Here is a 21,916-nt window from a genome sequence, read left to right on the forward strand (position 1 = left end):
ATGAGCGTTGCCCAAGAGTGTGCACCAAACAGGTGTGCAGGATATCATTTCCCTATATAAACACACACACTCTACCCGATGAACGTGCAAGGCACCTGAAAGTGATTGGTGCTCAAAATTTTGAGTCACCCACAAAAGTGCGCACGGAGAGTCGGATAGGATATCACAACTATATATATGGAGGATATGATTCAGACGCTTTGACCACTCAATTGTGAGACGAGCAACATAGAAGAGTAGTCAAGGAGCATTTCACTCCTATATATATAAGAAATTTTTATCCTTCCCGACTCCGATCCCCGATGAGTGTACAGGGCACCTAAAATTTTATGAGAATCACTATATATATATATATATATATATATATACACACACACTAGACAAATGCAAAAGCAACATAAATATTCTTGGGCAACCGAATAGTAAAATGGCCACTTCAGTAAGCACAAGTGAAGAGGAATGTCAAGTAAATCCCTTAATCCTTACAAACTTACTAATACCAAAGAACAGGAATATCAAACAAAATGAACAGGAATATCAAACAAAATGAACAGGATTTTTTTTTTTAAATGCCAATCTCTTAATTCTTACAAGTTTAGGACCAATTACAGCTAGACGTCACAAATGATTCTATCTTGCTAAGTCTGATTATTCTGTCATATGAATAAACATAAGCCACACCCAAAGAATTGACTACTCCACATCTCTATCTGAATCATAAATAACAAACAAGAGGATGGAAAGAAAGAAAAACTAATAAATATGCTGGGCATTATACAACCTTCCTAACAAAGCACAGGAGGGATTCTGGTCTACCTTTAGCGTCAGTCAGGGATTCTGAAGCGATATATACAAAATGAAGATTTGAAAGAATGAATTGATTGCCTAAACTAATTGATTCCATGGTGGTCGAGAGAGATTCTGAGTAAGCCACTTCAAAACGGGGCAGCTGTAATGATACAGGTTGGTTGCCTGGGCAGCTGTAATGATACAAGTTGGTTGCCTGGAATCCTTTGGCATATATCACGTAAGTCAACAACAAGGATTAGCTTACCTGCTCCCCGATGAGATCTAACCCAACAGCAAGGAAAGTGACTCCTTGAAACAATAAGAAATAGAAATGAATCCCCTGTGCAGATAATAGGCTTCTCACAGAGGCAGTTAACAAAATAATAGAAAGGGCAAGCTCTTTCCGGTATAGACGATTCATCTTGGCTTTCCCTGCCTTCTTAGTTACATCCAATTTATTTAACTCGGCAAGACCAGACTCGGAGGATGACCTGTGAATATTAATTTCTACACGTGGTTCAGGGACTTCTTTGACATATGAAACCAAATCTGCCTCTGATGACCTTCCCAACTTCTTAGTAACTATCCACTCATATGAACTTCCCAATTTAAAAAGTCCAGATATCATAGCATGGAATTTGGTCACAGACATTGTGTTTTCAAAAAGAAGGTATGGTACTATAAAAGGGAATGACCTTGGTGCCGGAAGTATGCTCATAACAGACATAACACCAGGGACATAACAGACAACCCAAGCTGGCAAATGAGCTTCCGGCAGGAACATTGACAAAGGGAGTATGATACAGAACAGAGTAAACGAGTAGAATGGCAAGATCAGCTTCCTCAACAGGAAGAAAAGAAATATCAAGTTAGCCTTCTTAAAGAAACTTACCTGTCATATAGTAAGAAGTGCATCAATCCAAAATTTCAAGTAATTGGTCAATTCAAATCCTTTGTATAGATACTGGAGAAGAACTGACCTTCGCATGAAGGATGCCAAAAAAACACAAGCGAAACAGCTGCATTGGACCTGAATGCCATCTGTGTTGCTGTTTCTTATAGGCCTCATAAGATTCTGGCAGTTCACATTGACACTGCACACACAAATACATTGGAATACATTGTCAAGAAGAATTTGTATAAATTAAAACAAATAGGAAAAAAATGAACTTTCATTTTACCTTGACATCATTAAGAAATATGAATTTCCAACCACAAAGGTGAGCTCGAACAGCAATATCCATGTCCTCAACAGTGGTTCTTTCCAACCAGCCACCAGACTCTTCAAGAGCTTTTATTCTCCATACTCCAGCTGTTCCATTGAAACCAAAGAAATTGATAAATATGCCATTGACTTGCTGTTCAACCTCAAAATGGAAAGTCAAATTTATGTTCTGCAGCCTTGTGAGAAGGTTTTCATCCTTGTTTACAAAGGACCATCTAGCTTGTACTAATGCTACATCATCATGCCCCTACAGAAATAATCCAAGAAAAAAAAAAAGAAAATCAGGACAGAATACAAACACGTACCACTAAGGCTATATGCACTTTTCTAAAAAGTTCTTCAAAAAGTCTTCAAGATACCAAAAAAACCTTTTGTATGTCTGAAAATTATTCCAAGTACATCAAGGTGCATGTCAATTTGTGACAATAATAATCACATTCTACACTTTTTCCATGGCCATGAAAAGCATAATAAAAATAAAATCATGCTCTCATCTCAGAGCATCAATCAGGATAAATCATGTCTTTTACTTCTCAATCTTGATACTGTCCAACTTAGCAGAAATGTTGCCTTCTACTTAGATGAAAAGAAAAGAGATACCTTAAAATGTGGAATTGTCTTCCTTAAGAAATCAGGTGCTGGCTGAAAATCTGCATCAAATATTGCGACAAATTCATAATCTTTCACATAATCACAGCTCATGGCAGATTTTAGGTTCCCAGCTTTGTAGCCTGTACGAATTAGGCGATGCCTGTATATTATATGTACTCCTTTCTGCTGCCATTTTTGCACTTCAGCATTTATAATGTGCTGCACTTCCACATCATCAGAGTCATCTAATACTTGAACTAGCATTCTCTCCCTTGGCCAATCCTGGATGCAGACTGCTGCTATTGATTGTTGGTAAACCTGTTTCAGGATTTATGGTAAACAAATAGAATATCCACCAAGAAAATAGCTGGTACTTCCCTGAACTTAAGTAATAAATATTCTGAATATTACTAGTGATGCAATCTTACATACAATTCAAATGTAGAATAAATGAATAATATTCAAGCACCCAACCCAAAATATAGCTAATGATTATAACAATTTGAGATTATAAAAGAGAACTAGCAGCCAAACAATTTGGAACAAAAGTTTACAATATCTCAATACTAGATGTCAAATTATGAACATTCGCCAAGGAAGCATGTTTTGCATAAAACAAGTTAAATTAGAAGTGACATTCTATATTACAAGGGCTATGAATCGAGCAAGCATAGTAGAAGATGAGAGTCGCAAAGATGAGGATGTTAAAGTGAAAATGCAAATATACAAGCATAAATAAGATAAAAAATGAGAATAATAGAAAGAAAATCATTGTGCCTATTGAAGAGAGACAGTTAGACAACTAATAAATGTCCCAACTAGGCGATGTGAGGCTATGACAAATATGCACATGGAAGAGAGATCAAAGAAGACTTGATTAATAATGCTAAAACATGATAAAATTTATTTAAATATGAGAATATAGTAGGGGATCGATTCCAATGAAGTAGGAGGATCCATATAGCCGATTTCTCTTAGTGGGATAAAGGCTCATTTGTTGTTGATGTTAGAAGGGCTTGCAAATGGCACAACAAAAGAAAAATAAAAATATGAAAGATTTGCATTTAATACAACTAGAATAAGTCTCGAGAGACGCACAAAGCGAAGAATGTTTCACTATAACAAAAAGACAAAGCAGGAATTATAATCTTCATTATTTTATTTGGCATTCTAGAATAGGTTGAATTTATAATTGTAAGCATTAAGAGTAGGTTGATTGCAAGCATTAAAACGTTGTAATACAGATCACTTTTTACGATAAGATGCTAATATTATAACTTCTGGACCCTGAGATTTCTTTCTACATGCAGTATTGTAGAGGTTTAGTGTAAGGATGGTTGATTATTACTACTAAACCATTCTAATAAAAACTGTAAAATAGGAGCTGAGTATAAGCTCAAAGACAAAATTGAGATCGGGGCATGAAATGCCACCAGAATTATTTCTTTGTGATCGCATGCCAATTTTATTAGTCAACAGAGAAATCTTTTGTAGCGCACATGTGCCTTCGCATCTGAATTTGCAGTATGGCTTAGCATAATAGTGTGTGTTATGTGGTTGACCCACACAATAGGTAGGTCATGTCATACCACCAATGTAAAGAGTATGCCATTTTTAGATCAATGGAATGTTCAATTAAAGAATTTGTATTAAAATTTAGAGCCCCATTAGAGTTTTAATCTCTCATTTGAATAACAAAATTTTGATATTATATCATGCTGCTCTGATGCTCTTTTGGTATTTTTTACTTTTATATATAAGTGAAATATTTGATTGCAATAGATGTCAAGTTTATGCTTCGAGTGTTAACAGCTGAGTTTATTATTTTTCGACACTACCCCTTACCCTACAAGATGTTTGGTTTCTGTTAAATCTGCTGCAATTAAAATATAGATTATTATTATTATTATTATTATTATTATTATTATTAGTTTACATAATGAAATGAGAAATAGTACAATTAAAAATAACATTTCATTAATATTTAGTTGTAATAGATGGACTGTTGAGTTTATGTTTCAGTCAGTGTTGACTGTTCATTTTATATTTCAATATTAGCCTGTAAGATATTTGGTGCCCATTAAATCTTCTGCAACAACTATAAGTGAGGTATAAATTGAAATTTATACTTTTATCATTTTGCACATAATAAAATTCAAAATAATTCAAGTTTTGATCACTTGATGATTTATTGCAATGACAACTTCTTCCTCGAACTATTCTACTACTTTTATTTTGAATATGAAATCTTGCATCTAATATGGTCATGGAAATTGGTCTAGAAATTCAACATCTTCATAGATATATAGATATATAAGGAATTCAAATTGCCATAAGTTCGGAGTTTTGATGAGTATGAACATTTGCTTATGTTACATTTATTTGGAATTTTCAACTTCACATTATTCATAGAATTTAATTTAATTTTTATGTTTTAAGAATACTCAAAAGTGCTAGCTAAATTTGGTTTAGAATGCAGATGAAAATTTCTGTATAATGAGGGGGCAGTGGCTCTGGCTTATTGATATACTATTACAATAACCATGTATACAATAATTATTGGATGAATAAGTGTTCATTCTATATGTTTTTTTTTTTGTTTTCTTATTTTAAAAACATCATTCAACATGGTTTTATGTAAGGTTTCAGATATTGGACAATTTGAGAATGTTAGGTAAAGGCATACAAATATATTTGATATACCACCTTAAAATTTAGTAAAGACCATAATATGTCACCTTACTAATACCAAACAGAATATTGTGTATCAAATGAAAGCATCAGTTCTTGCGACATCTTTGTAAATCCTTTGAAGAATAGCTCATAGTTTTTCAAGACCACAATCAAATAATCATCCAAAGCAAAGACATGTATTGATATTCATTTCTCCACATGTTCATCATGTTTCAATTTGGAATCAATAATGGTATATATATATACCTTGGAAGAGACATAGGGCAAAGATAAGGATAACATATCTCCCTTAGAAATGATAAATCATATAATGCATCAGAGGTATGATAATAAAGCTAAGGGTATAATCCACCATAATTGGAATCAATCTTAGCTAAACTCTCCCATATATCTCATCATGAGCTTCATTTTCTTTGTTTCCCTTATTTCGACGTTGATTGTGATTCTTAATAGCTCTAGTATCATGAATATCATCTCGAATTGTAAAGAGTAACCTGGCTTACACATCCAAGGCTCAGATCCTAGAGTGTAAGGAATATAAGTTTTACTATCATCAAATGCAATTTTATTATCATTATTTGCATAATTGCATTGTTGTCGACATTGCTATTGATCCGGTGGTAAGAGCCCGGGACCCCCTAACGAGGGGTCAACGTCACGTAGAGGTCAAATGGCCAAGCAGCTCGCCGAAGAAGGGTGAGCCGACCGGACTTGGAAGAAATGGACCAGACCGATCGGCTGACTAAGGGACATTCGGTAGTAAAAGACGCCCTGACCGGGTCGGGGTTCCGACGCTCTGTCGAAACAGTAGTTAAGAGCCGAGCAGAAGAACCAGGAAACAATGACACTGCTAACAGTCTCTACATAGCGCCTACTGGAAATTTCCCCAGCACACCAATGTCAACGGCGGGCCGGACGCGAGGTGAGTGCCGTCCGGCCAACGCGTAAAAGGAGGAAGGGCCGGCCGGCCGGACTCCTTGTCCAGCCGGTCGGACGGAAGCGAGAGGAAACATCTTTGACAGCAGTCAAATCATATGGCTAGGCCGTACTCCTAGTCGACAGCAGGGGTGTCTGTTGTCCCATCGAGCCTTGATGGGATTTGTCGGTATAGCGTCGGTAAGCTCTCGGCGGTACACACGAAGCATGGGGCTGCGGACACGCAGCGCCTCGATAGGCGTGTAGGAGCTTTCATCACCCTATATAAAAAGTAGTGGATTTCGGGAGATGCATTCTCTGACTTGGGGCTCCTTTTCGCCACTTACCGACTTGGCGTCGGAGGTGCGCATGAGAACTCCTTCCGGCGACCCATGCGGGATCGCGGAGCTTGGAGGCTGCGTCGTTGACTGGGAGGCGCCACGTGCCCGGCGTCCTTTGGTTGGCGATTCGGACATGATCGATTTGGCCGTCGTAGGCAGCTCTGCGTCGAGCGGAAACAATGGGCGGGCGGGCGACAACACGGTGGCGCTTTCACGGAGGAACTCGGCGCTACGATCGAGTGGAGGCCGCCCGCGCTTGTGGAGCAAGCGAAGCAACAGTAGGCGGCACGAGAAGCAAGCAGCGTCGGTCTGGTGGTCGGCGGAGACACCCCATTGTCGATCTATTCCGTCGGGCCCTATTCCGGACGCCTCCTGATGCTGTAGCAGTGAATCGCAATCAGGGATCTTCGTCAGATGAAATACCAATACGGGACAACAGAAAAAGCAAGGCCCTCCGAGCGGACGCTTCTCCCGAGCGGAAGCACCGACTGCCACAGTCCCTCCCGAATTCAACTTATAGCAAGCCCCTCCTTCTGGAACCTCAAGAGCGGGAGTTTGATGTCAGGCGATGAATCGACCGCATACGAGGGAGTGGGATGGACGAGCTGCCGAGCGGATGAAGATGGATTGACACTTGGATCCACCATGAAGCGCCAATTATCTCCAGCCTATCCGGGGCAGGGTGAAAGGTGCATCAATAGGATATGTGCTGTATATTTTCCGTTTGGTTGTATATTTGAAATGTAGAAGGCAAAATGTTATAATGTGCACAATGGGCACTATCGGCCGAGCGGCCTGTCTTCATGGTGTATAAGATCCGAGCCAAGCGCTCGAGGCCGAAGGCCCCGAGCCATTCAACCGGAGGTATAATATCTGAGTCAGGCGCTCGATGAAGAAGGCCTCGAGCCGTTCGGCTGGAGGTAAAGTATCCGAGCCAAGCGCTCGATGACGAAGGCTCGTGGAGCAACGGGAGCAGAAGGCTCAAGTAAAAGGATAACGCAGCAGGCCACCTCCACCTCTGGGTGGGCCGAGCGGCCATGAAGGACCGACCGGGAAGTTTCGCCATCCTCCTGACCTTGATAAATTTCGACGAGTACATTGTATCCACCTCACTCCACGGGTATTCGGGAGTTGAGAAATTGAGTCAGATCTTATGCTGATCGATAAGACCCCGCACCGTTCGAGCGTGGTGTATATTATTCGAAGCACGATCGAGGTCAAAGATCCCGCGCCGTTCGGTCGGGAGTATATTATCCGAGCCAAGCACTCGACGATGAAGTCCCCGAGCCGTTCGGCCGGAGGTATAGTATTCAAGCCAAACGCTTGAAGAGGAAGACCCCGCGCCGTTCGGCCAGGAATCGATGTCGAGCCCGGTGATAAAGAGACCTCGAGCCGTTCGGTAGGGTATGTTATTCGAGCGGCGCTTGCGAGGAAGACCCAGCGGATTCGGTAGGAATGCGTTATCCGAGTTGGGTGAAAGGTCTGCTTAAATGTAAATTATATACATTTCGATCGCTATGTCCTTGATGTCGAGGAAGCAAAATTAATTGAAAGGATGGCGAGGTTCCGCCGATCGGCGATGTCGAGATTAGCGTAAAGTAGAGAGGCAATGGCGTCATAAGCGTCCGGCGGAAGGTCGTCGAGCTCAGGCGTTAAATATCGAAAGGCAGGCGTCATAAGCGTCCGGCGGAAGGCCGTCGAGCTCAGGCGTTAAATATCGAAGGCAGGCGTCATAAGCGTCCGGCGGGCCGTCGAGCTCAGGCGTTAAATGTCGAGGCGGCGTCATAAGCGTTCGGCGGAAGGCGTCGAGCTCGGCGTTAAATGTCGAGGCAGCGGCGTCTATAAGCGTCCGGCGGAAGGCCGTCGAGCTCAGGCGTTAAATATCGAGGGCAGGCGTGCATAAGCGTCGGCGGAGGCCGTCGAGCTCAGGCGTTAAATATCGAGGCGAGGCGGCGTCATAAGCGTCCGGCGAGAAGGCCGTCGAGCTCCGGCGTCGAATATCGAGAGCGGGCCGGCATAAACATCCGGCGGAAGGCCGTCGAGCTCGGGCGTTAAATATCGAGAGACGAGCCTGTAAGCGTCCGGCGGAAGGCCGTCGAGCTCAGGCGTTAAATATCGAGAGGCCGGCGTCTATAAGCGTCGAGCGGAGACCGTCGAGCTCAGGCGTTAAATATCGAGAGCGAGGGCGTATATAAGCGTCCGGCGGAAGACCGTCGAGCTCGGCGTTAAATATCGAGGCAGGCGGTGTCATAAGCGCCCGGCGGATAGCGGTCGCGTGATCTGATCGGCGATGGCACAGTTACGGTGGCGGCTCGAAAATGTCTGGAAAACCCTTTGGGGTAAGCCTGAAAAAGTTCGTCGGTGGAGTTAGAGATATTAGCGTATAAATCTTGGCGGTATGTTAGAAACCTAGCGGTGCTGGTCGCGTGATAGATGTCGTTAAGGCAGTCGAGTGGGGACGAGAGCGTGGTCTTAGGCGGAAGGATATAAAGAACACTTTGGCGTGGCGGGGAAAATGCCTTCTAAAGCAGTGAAAGGGCGGAAGGTCGTATTACTCGTTAGGTCGTCAAACAAGTTATTACGGGGAATAAGTTGGGTCGAGCAGTGGAATCAAAAAGTTCATAAAGCGCTTCTCGCGAAATCGAAAGGCGTCGGGATGGAGTCCGTGGCTCGCGAGATCCTCGGGGATGGTCGGTTCGGCGGGCGGTGGCCTTTGGTCTTGAGATAGCCTAAAGTCGCCTTGATCGCCTCCTCGAAGTGAGGATATCTTGTCGGTAAACTTTTCTCCGAAGTCTTAGGGCGGAGGCGCTTCCTCAGCCGTCGAGCAGGCGACTCCCCTCTTGATATTCTTTGGTAGCGTGGCGGCGTCATTGGCGGCTGAAGATCCTTAATCTCCGTGAATCTTTGGAGATCGGTAGGCGGCTCTCTTTCTCGGTGGCTAGCGGGCGTCAAATCTTTGATCGTTGTTCCCACTGATCTCCACCTTCATGCGGTCCATATCGTTGATGGCTGTTGCTTAAGTGGTCACGTTTGATCTTCTTATCTCGTTGCTTGATCGTCGTTTGAGAGCGACCTTGCTCGCTAAATCAAAGCCCTTTCGTTCGTCGGTGGTTTTGGCCTTCTCGGGCGTCGGCCTTTCAGACGCCCATGACTTTTGTTTTCGACTCGTCCTCCGGTTCGACGATCGATCGCTAATGGCGATCTGCTCCTGATTCGCTATGAAATGTGGACGGGTTAAAACATAATTTAAATATCTGAAACAAAGCAGGCGTACCGGTGGCTTTGTTGTAGATTCTTGTCGCCGTTGCCGGTCGACTGGCTATTCGGCCGCGTCCGCAAGGCGGAGGGCTGTCGAGGTAATTCTTTTGGGGACCCGGGCGATCGGCAGCGGCCGTATCGCCTCGAAGGAAAGCGCGAAGCAGTTTTAATTAAATTACGGCGCTCGGCTCGCTCTTGGAAGCGTCGGCCTTCTGGACCGGTGGGCGAGGAAGCTTCATGGCGCGTCTGACGAAAGTTCTTGAAGGCGCGACACCTGGCCCTCGAGAGAACCACGGTCGGAGTACTCTCGAGCCGTCCGGATAACTGCGGTCGTCCTCGCCCGCTGTGACTCATCAGTGTAGTTGAGGCGGATGCGGATTCGGTCGTCGGCGCTTAGAGTGCGTGGCGCGTCGTCGGCGAGCGACCCTCCACCTCGGCCGGTGGGAGGTTACATGTCGCCGCGGCCTCGTCGTGAGGCGGGCGTCGAGGGACGATTGGTGTCCCTCGCCTTCTTCGCCGGGGATCGGTGGGGAAGGCCCGTTCGTGACCTCCTTGTTAAATCACCGCCTCGTCGGCGGCCTTGATTGAGCTTCTCGGTAGCTTTGGCGCACCACGTGACTTGCGAGCGAAAAATAAATCGGTTAGAGCAAAACAAGCGGGAAGATAGGGAACTTACTCGTGCTGCCGGGCGGTCGGTGTAGTGAGAGACAGTAGAATATGTGCGTTACTCCGGGAGGTAGCTTGTCAATATGATAGCGCTGGCCAACTAGCCGTTCGGCTGCATGAAGGTAGGCCGCGTCGCCTCTAAATTTGCCGAGCTCCGGTTGCGCCGGCATCGCCGTCTACCACTTGGTCCGAAAAGTTGGCCGCTCGGGAAAACGTATATAGAAAAAATGCTCCTTCCAATGTTTGTTGGAGCTCGGCATGTTATCGAAGAGTACGAAACCTATCCTAGATTGAAAAACAAAAGTACCCCACTCGGCCTGCTTGGGATAGTAGAAGTAGTGGAAAATTTTTGGGTCTAAGGGGATGCCGTTCAGTTTGAACAAAACTATCACTCCGCTCAGCAGCCTAATAGAGTTGGGAACTACCTGGCTGAGCGGAATACGAAAATAATTGCAAACTTCTAAGAAAAACTTGTGGGGTGGAAAACGCAGTCCGGCTAGAAATTGGTCTCGGAAGAAAAGAAGCTGTCTTAGGCGGTTCGTGGCCGATCAGTGATGTAGCTAACTTTTTGGTGGTCGGTCGGCGGTCGTAAGTCGAGCGAGGCCTTGATCGTCTTCCTCGTGACTCTCCGTGGTCGGCGTACCGTGACCGGGCGCCGGTCATTGCGAGTGCTAGTCGTAGGCGAAGGCGAGAATCGGGACCGAAAGAAGGTTGAGCAAGGAATGGAGGAAACCGGTGAAGGCGAGTATGAAGCGTTGGGAGCGAAGAGGTCTTCTGACGAAAGATGATCGGCGAGTGCAGGGTTTCTTAGAAGAATGGAGGCGGTCATGGGAGAAAAAAGCAATGACGGAGGAGGATGAAGCAACAAGGCGGAAGCGGAGTTGCGGGCTTTATATCGCCGGGAGCGACCTCCACCGTCCGATCAGTCGTCGATAACGAGTCGTCGTCCGTAGTCCGTTTTGAATGGCGGTGTCCCATCGAGTAGCCACCGCCGTCTGATCGCCACGTGTCGTCGGGATCTGGCCGCGTTAATGAGCTCCCTGCCGTCGCGGTGCGTGATGAATAGTAGGGAGGCGTCGGACGTGGGTCGAGACCCGAGCACGGATCGGATCTGCCGAACAAACAAGCATCATTAGGCTGGCGAGCGGCCCAATCGATGATCGTTGTTCATCGGATCGGCGATCGATCGATCGGACTTCGCCTCGCCGACTAGACTCGAAGGGAAGCCCGGTGAAACAGGAGCTCTCAAACTCCTTAGAAAGGTTAAACCTAGCGTCGAAGAAGGGTGAGCCGGCCGGACTTGGAAGAAATGGACTAGACCGATCGGTGACTTGACGGTAGTAAAAGGCTGGCCAGGGTCGAGTTACGGCCTTCTGTCGAAGCGATGGTTAAAGCCGGCGGAAGAACCGAGAATCAATAACCTTCTCATGGCGCCTCGAAAATTTCCCGGCACACGATGTCGGCGGGCGGGCGAGGTGAGTCTTGGTCCAGCGTAAGGAGGAAGGTCGGCGGACTCTATCCGGCCGGTCGGACGCCCGGATTATGAGCGATAAGAGGGAACGTCTTACGGCGACCCTCAAATCATGGTGAGCCGTACTCCTGGTCGACAGCGGGTGTCTGTTGTCCATCCAGCCTTGATGGGATCGCGGTATGGCGTCGGGTAAGCTCTCAGCAGTGCACAGGCGTGGGGCGCGGACGTGCGTGCCTCGATAGGCGTGTAGGGCTTTTCATCACCCTATATAAAGAGTGGACTTGGCGGATGCAGCGTTCTGACTTGGAGCTCCTTTTCATGCCACTTACGACTTGAGCGTCGGTGCATGGGGAACTCCTTCCCGGCCCGACTTCTGTGCAGGATCGCCGGAGCTTCGGAGGCCTGCGTCATCGACTAGGAGAGCGCCACGTGCCCAGCGTCCTTTGGTTCGGCGATTCAGACAGGATCAGCTATCATCACTGCAATGTTAGAAGGTGATAATGTTTTATTACACTCAATTTCATCATATTTTTACTAATTGATTGCATAGAATGAATTTCGACCCATCATTAATTGGCTTAGTCCTTTGAACGGAGGCACTTTACTTTTTTTATTATTATTAGGAATTGTCTGTGTTAGAGGCGTGAGGCGCACCGAGACGCAAAGGGCTCCTAGAGCCCGAGGCGCGCGTCTCTTAAACATGAGGTTGATGACTACTAAAATATTGACACACTCATATAATATGTCAAATATGATAACTATTAATATTCCACACACATCAATATCAAATATGATAAGCAAAATAACACCATGATAAAATTAATAAAAATTTCAAACTTTCAAGTTTCAACTTTCTAATTTAAACTAACAAAGTTCATCAAAACAAGCGTAATAAGTCAAATTAATCATCAAACTCAAGATCATCCTCATTGTATTCTTCTTCTTTATCTTCATCTTCTTCAAATTCAATTTCTTCTTCATCTCTAAGTCTTAGAGATGAGTGTCTCATACAGGAAGATGTATTTCCTTTCTCGACTTGTTTAGGCCTAGCATGTGAACTAGAGGTCATGGATGCAATATTTTTTCCTCTAATATAATATTCAGGTTTTTCAGCTCCACTAGCTCTTGCAACGACATCTCATGTCAAGTCATCACCTTCAAAAACCAACTCATCTTCTTCATTATCACTTTCTCCATCCATTCTACCCATCAACCATTCATTACTATCATCGATCTTAGAGAAAGGGTTATCCTGTAACGACCCAATTTTCCTCATTATGAGTTCTAAAAGTTCTTAAAAATATTTAGAAATACTTTAGAAAAATACTAGAGATTTTTAGAAATTTTTAGAGTATTTTTATGTAATTTTTGGAGGTCGTTTGGTATTTTTACTAAACGAAGGAAGTTTCGACAAAAAAATGTCCAAGCCGAGAATTGAACCCACGACCTTTGACTCAGTCAAAACCCGGCTGACCAGGTGTGCAAACGGATTTTTCTGTTTAGAAAATGTAGCGAATTTATTTAAGATAGTTAACAGAATATTGGATTATAAAAGAGATAAGTTGATCTTGGATTTGTCTGTTTAGAAAAGGTAGCGAATTTATTTAAGATAGTTAACAGAATATTATAAAAGGGATAAGTTGATGTTGGATTTGTCTGTTTAGAAAAGGTAGCGAATTTATTTAAGATAGTTAACAGAATATTGGATTATAAAAGGGATAAGTTGATGTTGGATTTGTTTGTTTAGAAAAGATAGCGAATTTATTTAAGGAGTTAACAGAAATATTAACTTATAAAAAGGGATAAGTTGATGCTCTGTTTTCCCGTGACTTAAACCATTCTCTCCTTCTCTTCTGCGTACGATGACGGAGCTCGGGCAGAAAACGAAAGGGAGTTAGGGCATCATCTCCAGCGGTCGGCCAAGGTCCTAGAAGCCCTTTTTGTTTGGTTGTGAGTCCAAGAAGCAAGGTAAGTGCTTCTCACCTGCAGTAGGAATAGTTTCGGACCTTTGTTCTTCTTGAATTCGAAGCATGAGAAGTGTTTATAGTGCAGATTTTTAATTAAGCCTATAGTGTAAATTTTAATTAAGCTTATAGTGCAGATTTTTATGTAGGCTTATAGTGCAGATTTTAATTAAGCCTATAGTGCAGATTTTAATTAAACTTATAGTGCAGATTTTTAATTAGGCTTATAGTGCAGATTTTAATTAAGCCTATAGAGCAGATTTTAATTAAGCTTATAGTGCATATTTTTATGTAGGCTTATAGTGCAGATTTTAATTAAGCCTATAGTGCAGATTTTTATGTAAGCTTATAGTGCAGATTTCTTAAAGCTTAAAATGCAGATTTCTTTAGAACAGATTTCTTTAGAGCTTGTAGTGCAGATTTCTTAAGAGCTTATGGTGTAGATTTCTTTAAAGTTTATAGTACAGATTTTTGGTGGAACTTGTAGTGCAGATTTTTGGTGGAATTTATAGTACAGATTTTTTGTGGAACTTGTAGTGCAGATTTTTTGTGGAACTTATAGTGCAGTTTTTAAAGAAAAAGATTATAGTGCAGTTTAGTTAAGTATTATAGTGCAGAATTTATGTTTGCATAGTATGCAGAAATAGTGTAGCATAGAATGCAGAATCTTGATTAGTATAGTATGCAGAATTTTGATTAGCATAGTATGCAGATTTTTGTTTATGCATTTCAAAGTTAGAATTTGTTTAAACATTTCAGTTTTTAAAGAAGCATTCTTTTATTAGAGGTATTAACAAGTATAAGAAAGATAAAGAAAAGAAAGAAAAAGGCCAAGGCCTTAAGTAGATCCCAAAGTCGATATTTTAGGGATTTTGGCACACAAGGTGCTCATTAAAATGTCAAGGCATTTAAAGAAGAAGTAATTAAGATAAATCAGTATTTTACTTTTATCAGTGGCACTATGCTGAACTCTTAGTTGTCCTTGGGTTGGACTCCTATAGTCGTCCCTAGGTTTAGATAACCTAGTAAACCCTACTAGATTCGAGACCAGCTATCTCGGGTCTAATTAGGGATGCGCGCATAGCAAGTACAGTTGCTGGACCCATCAGCAGTTTGATTATTATTTTTATCTATTATGAAAATAGTTTTCAAAACTTCACAAATCAATTTTAGATTTATTTTATTCACAAGTTTTGTGAGTACTAAGCAATTTTGCTTATAGTTACATTTCCTCTTACTGCAGATAAAGAAAAGGAAAAGTTATAGCAAAGGAAGGCGACAAGGAGGTGCGGATGGATGTATGATGCCTGGACTATAGAAGCCTTGGGATTTAGCATAAGAATTTATTAACAAAGAGTTGAGTAGAATGTATTAGATGAATCATTTAGTCTTCCGCTGCTAGTTAATTGTATATTTTGAGTTCTCTGAGAGTTTTAGGAATTTCTTTCAACATGTGTGCAATGTTAGTTAAGATAAGTTAGTAGACCAGTAGCGCTCCGCCCTCACAGACCAGTAGTGAGGAGGGTGGGGTGTTACAGTATTTCACAAATACCAAATCATTTAAGCGTTGCTAGCTAGCCTATTCCTTTTTTTGCTGTGAATCTACAAAATGTCAAAAATCATAATAAGTATAATAAAATAGCAAAGAATATTTTCTACTTATAAAAGTAGCATACTAATAGCATTAAACATTTATATTTATTACATATCTGCACAAATACACTCAAATTGCGCTCACAACCAAAAGCACTACAAGTGAGGCTAAACACTTTAATAGCAAACTTTTGCAATTTTGGGGTATTTGCTTCATAGCATTCTCACCATTCTGCCGGAGATAATGTTCTTCTATGTCTAATTGTCACATTCCTCCCAAATAGCCCTTCTGCCTTTCGATATATAGAGCTGGGCAGTGATTTTATCTTACGGGCTTCGGCGGCCAATGCGGGCTTCGACGGGCTTAGGTATTTTAGGTACGTTTTTAATCACTAAATCAGATTTGCGGAGAGGCTGGCGCTTCGTCTTCTTTCTTTCATCGTCGACTTGTGTCTTCTCTCATCGCGGCCTGCAACTTCCGGTGAGTTTTTATTATTTTCTTGTTCTGTTCATTTTTTTTTTGTTTCTTCGTCGTCGCGGCAACTCTCTGGCAACACCGGACGAGTCGCAGGGCATCAGACGCCACCGGAAGCGTTGCCGGACGCGTCCGGCGAAGTCTGCCGTTGCTTCCAGCAGCACCGGTAGCATCGCGATGCGCCAAAAGCTTTAAGCGATGCTACCAACGCCGCTGGAAGCAACGCCGGACTTCGCTGGACCACCGGACTCGTCCGGCGACGCTTCCGGCGGCGCCGGAGGCCTCCCGCGAGGCGCCGGTGGCGTCAAGTGGCGTCGCGACTTCGCGGCATCGCGGCGTTTTTTTCTTCGATATTTTGTATTTATTTTATTTAATAATTAATAAATTAAAACAATTCCTAACGAGGATAATTTCAATAATAGGGTAGGGTTTATGGTTCGGTTCATAAAGCCTAATAGGAATATAGGATTCAATAATAATACTAATAGATTTATTTTTTTAATAAATATTATTAAATATTAATTTGTATAACAGATTTAAAAAAAATAAAAATCATTATAAATATTTTCAATTATCATTTATCAGATTTAAAAATATAAAAATAAATAAAATTTAAAAAATCATAATACATATTATTAATTTATATAAATCGTATTTATAAATTTTATATATTATTAATTTATATTAATCAGATTTATAAATATTAAAATTTTAAAAATTCTAATAAATATTATTAATTTATATAAATCAGTTTTAAAAATATGAAAATTAAGTTAAACTTTTAAAAATTCCAATAAATATTATTAATTTATATATAAAAGTATAAAACAGATTTAAAAATATAAAAAAAAATTTAAAAATCATAATACATATTAATATATTATTAATTTATATAAATCATATTTATAAATTTTATATATTATTAATTTATATTAATCAGATTTATAAATATTAAAATTATATTAAAATTTTAAAAATTCTAATAAATATTATTAATTTATATAAATCAGTTTTAAAAATATGAAAATTAAATTAAATTTTTAAAAATTCCAATAAATATTATTAATTTATATATAAAAGTATAAAACAGATTTAAAAATATAAAAAATATATTTTAAATTTAATTTTTTTAAACAAATATCTATTATCTAATAAATTTTATTAGTTAGATACTTAGATTAAGATATAATGATATATAAAAAATATTCTTAGACTTGTTAATGTTATATTTCATTATTTTGTATCGTTTGGTATAGTAAAAATGTATAATTAAATTTTATTATCATGTTATGTTGTTAACTTGTTAAGTTGTTATATATAATTTTTTCAGGTTATCTGTTATCATAATAACAAGCAATACATCTTCGACAGCATCTGTCACTCAACCCGAATCTGGAATACTTAGAAGAAAGTCAAACGATATCGAATGGGAGTTTGGGATATTGATTGATCCTAAAAATCTCGACAAAATTAAATGCAACCTATGTGGAAAAACCATGTCAGGAGGAGTGTATAGGATAAAGGAGCACATTGGAAATATACTTGGAAATGTATCTGGTTGTCGAAAAGCATCTCAAGAAGATAAAAATAAGTGCAAACAGACTATTTTAGAAGGGAGGAACAGAAAGAAGAACAAAATAATGGAAGAACAAAGTTATAGAGCAGAGGTGACTATTTCTCTAGATGAAGAAGAAGGTCTTGAAATTGAAGGGATGCATGGAATTAAGAAACCTCTTCCACTTGGCCCCATGGATAGATATGCATCGGCAATTGCTCCAGAAAATGCAGGCTCCAGTGGAAGTAAAGTGCTTCGCCAAAAAAATATAAATGAGGCACTTTTCAAAGAGAGAACTCAATAAGTTCAACAATATGTTGGGAGATGGATTTATGAAAATGGAATCTCATTCAATGCTGTTGATAATGATAGTTTCAAACAACTAATGGAAGCAGTGGGTCAATTTGGACCAGGATTCAAGCCTCCAACTCAATATCAACTTAGGGAGCCACTATTGAAAGCCGAAGTTGAAAGAACAAAACAATTATTGAAGAAACATGAAGAAGAATGGGTGCTCAATCATGACAGATGCATGGAGTAATAGAAAAAGAAAAAGCATCTTAAATTTGTGTGTTAATTGCAAGGAGGGTACTACATTTTTAGAGTCTAAGGAGTCTTCAGAGGAGGCGCATACAGCTGAACTTATTTTTGAGTATGTTGACAAATGTGTTGAACAAGTAGGAGCTCAGAATATTGTTCAGATTGTAACAGACAATGCCACCAACAATATGACTGCAGCTAAATTGATGAGAGAAAAACGACCCGGGATCTTTTGGAGTTCATGTGCAACTCACACTATTAATCTCATGCTTGAAAGTATTGGCAAACTTCCACGATATAAAAAGGTGATTGAGCAATCCAAGGCTTTTACCATTTTCATCTATGCTCACCATAAGACTTTATCATTGATGAGAAGTTTCAAGAAGAAAAGAGACATAGTCCGACCAGGAGTTACCAGGTTTGCATCAAATTTCCTCACATTGCAAAGTTTGATTGAAAAAAAAGCTAGTTTAAGGGTCATGTTTACAAGTGATATGTGGGAGAAATGTAAATGGTCAAAAACAAACAAAGGAAAATTGACTTACTCTACAGATGAGCATGAGTTTTTGGAATGGTGTGACACTTTATTTGAAAATATTTGCTCCTTTGGTAAGAATTCTTCGATTGGTAGATGGAGATAGAAAGCCATCAATGGGGTTTCTATATGGGGAGCTTCTTCAAGCTAAAGAAGATATCAAGGTGGCTCTGAATAACGTGAAATCAAATTATCAGCCTATCATAGTCATTATTGAGTCAAAAATGAAGGATAGACTTGATACATCATTGCATACCACTGCATTTTTGTTGAATCCTTATTTTTACTACAAAGATAGTTCTATTGCTCTTTATGAGGAGGTCGCGATGGGGATTTTGGAAACTTTGCATGCCAATGAGTTAGATCTACAAGATACAATTATTAACAAGGAATTTTCAAAATATAGAAATAAGACTGGGTTATCTGAAAAAACATTGGCAGCAAAAGCATGTGAAAAAAATGATGATACATTTGATCCATGTGCATGGTGGAGTACATACGGTGCTCACACACCTAACTTGCTAAGGGTGGCATTGAGGATACTTTCATTAACTACAAGTTCATCTGGGTGTGAAAGAAATTGGAGTACATTTGAAGGAATAAGTTTTAAACTTTCAGTCTACTCTTTAATTAAATTAGTTATAATTTTTAACGTCTATACTCTATATTCAGGTACTAACTGTAGTATTTACTTTCTCTGTTTGTTTTAAATTCATACAAAGAAAAGAAATAGGTTGGATGCCAACAGGTTGAACAATCTAGTATTTGTCTAATTTAATGCTAGATTATTGAACAAACAAAAAAGAGAAAAAGAAAGAAATGTTGATGCCCTTCTTGCAAAAGATGCTTCAAATGCACAAGGTTGGATTGTGGATGGTGGGGAAGATGATGAAGTTGAACTAGGTTCCGGGCTCACTTGGCAAATGGTTGATGAAGCAAGTGGAGCAGATGAAAATCTACAACCCCGAAGAAGCTCTAGAGTGAGAGAACTCCATGAAGATGATTTTGAATCCGAAGAAAAAGACGAGGATCACAATAATGATATTGAGTTTGTGTCCGATGAAGAACAAGTTATTGAAAATTATGGAGAAGAAGAAGAGGAGTCAATGATATATTAGTTGTGTAATTTTGAACTCATTTTGTTAAGACATGATTTATGTTATTTAACAATTATATTTTGCTTAGTGGTTACTAGTTCATAATGCATTATAATCTTGAATTGAACTATTAATACTATTTTCCAATGTTCTACTGTTTACTATATGATTATGATAACTTACTGCATGTTCTATTGTTTAACTATTTCTTTTATAGTTTTTCATTTTTTGGTATTGGAAAGTATGTATTTATTTTAGCATACATAGTTAGATCTTCATTGCTATGAAATTGTTTAAGAAAACATTTAGATTTGCATATGACATTGTCCACAGTCCACATGAAACAAGGGATACCGAGGAATCCGCCCAGCGGCACCTAGTCCCCGCCTAGGCGGCCTCGCAAATAGCCCTTCTGTCTTTCGATATTTAGAGAGCTGGGTAGTGATTTTATCTTGCTCGACAGCGCTTGAAACCAATCTCTCCATAGTTTCAAACAAACCATTCACCACTTCTCCACAGATATTTGAATCTGTGTATGAATAAAAATATTTTGGATTCAAATAATGTCCTGCAGCATGCAGAGGCCAATGAAGTTGACATTCCCATCTCGCATCAATGATCTCAAACACTTCTTTGTATTTCTCTTCTTTCTCCTTAAAGGTCTTCATAATTGTTTCTTTTGCCATATCCATAGCCTCATAAATATAGCCCATTACAGGTTTTCTTTTGCCATCAACCAGTCTCAAAACACGGACTAAAGGGCCATATATTTTTAAATATGCACAATACTGCTCCAAAATCTAAGTGTCATGATGATTTTAGCTACCTTCTTCCCCGCCGCTTCTTTTGCCCATTTACTCTCTGTCCAATCCTTTAAAATGAACATTGTTCTTAAATTTTATACAGTAGATACATCCTTTGAGTGAGAAAAGCGTGAAATCTTGTGACACACTGTCAAATAAAGCTCTTTTGTCTTATGAATTACCTCAACATATTTACCATACGGGATGAACATAAATGTAAGCATTCACTTTCGTTTGCTTTCTTGATGTTGCTTTAAAATCGTGCGATTTCGATATCTTCAAGATCAGTCGTATGATAGCGTATGAGGAGTCCAATACAAGTGTGACCTTTTTGCTTCTAATAATTTCCCTACAAAAGAAGTTAGAAAAGTAGATAAGTTTAACATATATAAGAAAAGCATATTGATAAAAAATAATTAAATAGATTCTTACCAGCAAGCACATTGTTACTTGCACTATCCGTAACAACTTGAACAATATTTACTTCTCCTACACGCTCCACAAATCGATCAAGCAACTGAAATATTTTCTCTCCAGTCTTTGCATAATCAGAAGCATCAATCGATACGATGAAAACTGAACCTTTAGGAGAATTTACTAAAAAATTAATCAATGTTCTCTGCCTTTCGTCTGTCCACCCATCTGCCATCAAACTACAACCATATTTGGCCCATTCTGTTTCACACGACTTAATGTAATCATTTGTCACACTATCAACAACCTTTTTTAGAAAAGGAACCCGCACCTCATGATAACTAGGTCCTTTTAGACCTATACCATATTAGCCAACCAAGTCACATTCTTTTGGAGCTTGAATAGTTAACGACATTAAAAGGAATTGCTGCATCATACATCCACTCAGTTATGGCCATATAAGCTTTTTCCCTCAATTATTTCTTGTATGTCTCATTTATTGTAGTTTGTCTTTCTTTACCCTTTCTACTTTCAAAATTTTTTTTTGTACATTAGGAACAAAATACGTATCCATTGAACCAATTTGTCTGGGTCTTTTTTGCATATTCATTGATTTAGAATTTATACTTGTACTTATAGTTCCAATATCATCCATATCAATATCATCACTAAGAGGGTCTACATCCTCAAAGTCCAATGTCGCAAGTTTAGAAAGATTACTTTTCTCTATCTTTTTCTCCATGAAATTTTTAATTTCTTCACGTACATGACAGGGACGGATCCAGGATTTTAGATCTGGGGAGGCCATATATTAAATGACGATGTCGTATATTAAATGACGAGGCCGAATATTAAATAATGAAAATAATTATTAAACATATTATATTATAATAATCTCTTCAAATTTTCATGAATATTATATATTAAGTTAAATATATTATATTATAATGATCTTTTCAAACTTACTATATATTTAGTTATAATGTGAAA

General features: G+C 40.0%; 1 protein-coding gene across 1 annotated transcript in view; it reads right to left on the reverse strand.

The window, feature by feature from the left end:
• Nucleotides 1-584: 584 nt before the first annotated feature.
• LOC122026825 (probable xyloglucan glycosyltransferase 6) overlaps nt 585-21,916 on the reverse strand; it is a 30,241-nt gene continuing 8,909 nt past the window's right edge. Inside the window, exons 2-6 of the mRNA XM_042585535.1 lie at nt 2,615-2,923; nt 1,971-2,261; nt 1,770-1,883; nt 1,055-1,681; nt 585-980 (exon numbers count right to left, since the gene is read on the reverse strand). Coding sequence (XP_042441469.1) covers nt 936-980; nt 1,055-1,681; nt 1,770-1,883; nt 1,971-2,261; nt 2,615-2,923 — 1,386 coding nt within the window. The 3' untranslated portion in view covers nt 585-935. The remainder of the gene's footprint in view (nt 981-1,054; nt 1,682-1,769; nt 1,884-1,970; nt 2,262-2,614; nt 2,924-21,916) is intronic.

Source organism: Zingiber officinale, chromosome 1A (assembly GCF_018446385.1).
Source record: "Zingiber officinale cultivar Zhangliang chromosome 1A, Zo_v1.1, whole genome shotgun sequence".
In the NCBI taxonomy this organism is placed as follows: domain Eukaryota; kingdom Viridiplantae; phylum Streptophyta; class Magnoliopsida; order Zingiberales; family Zingiberaceae; genus Zingiber; species Zingiber officinale.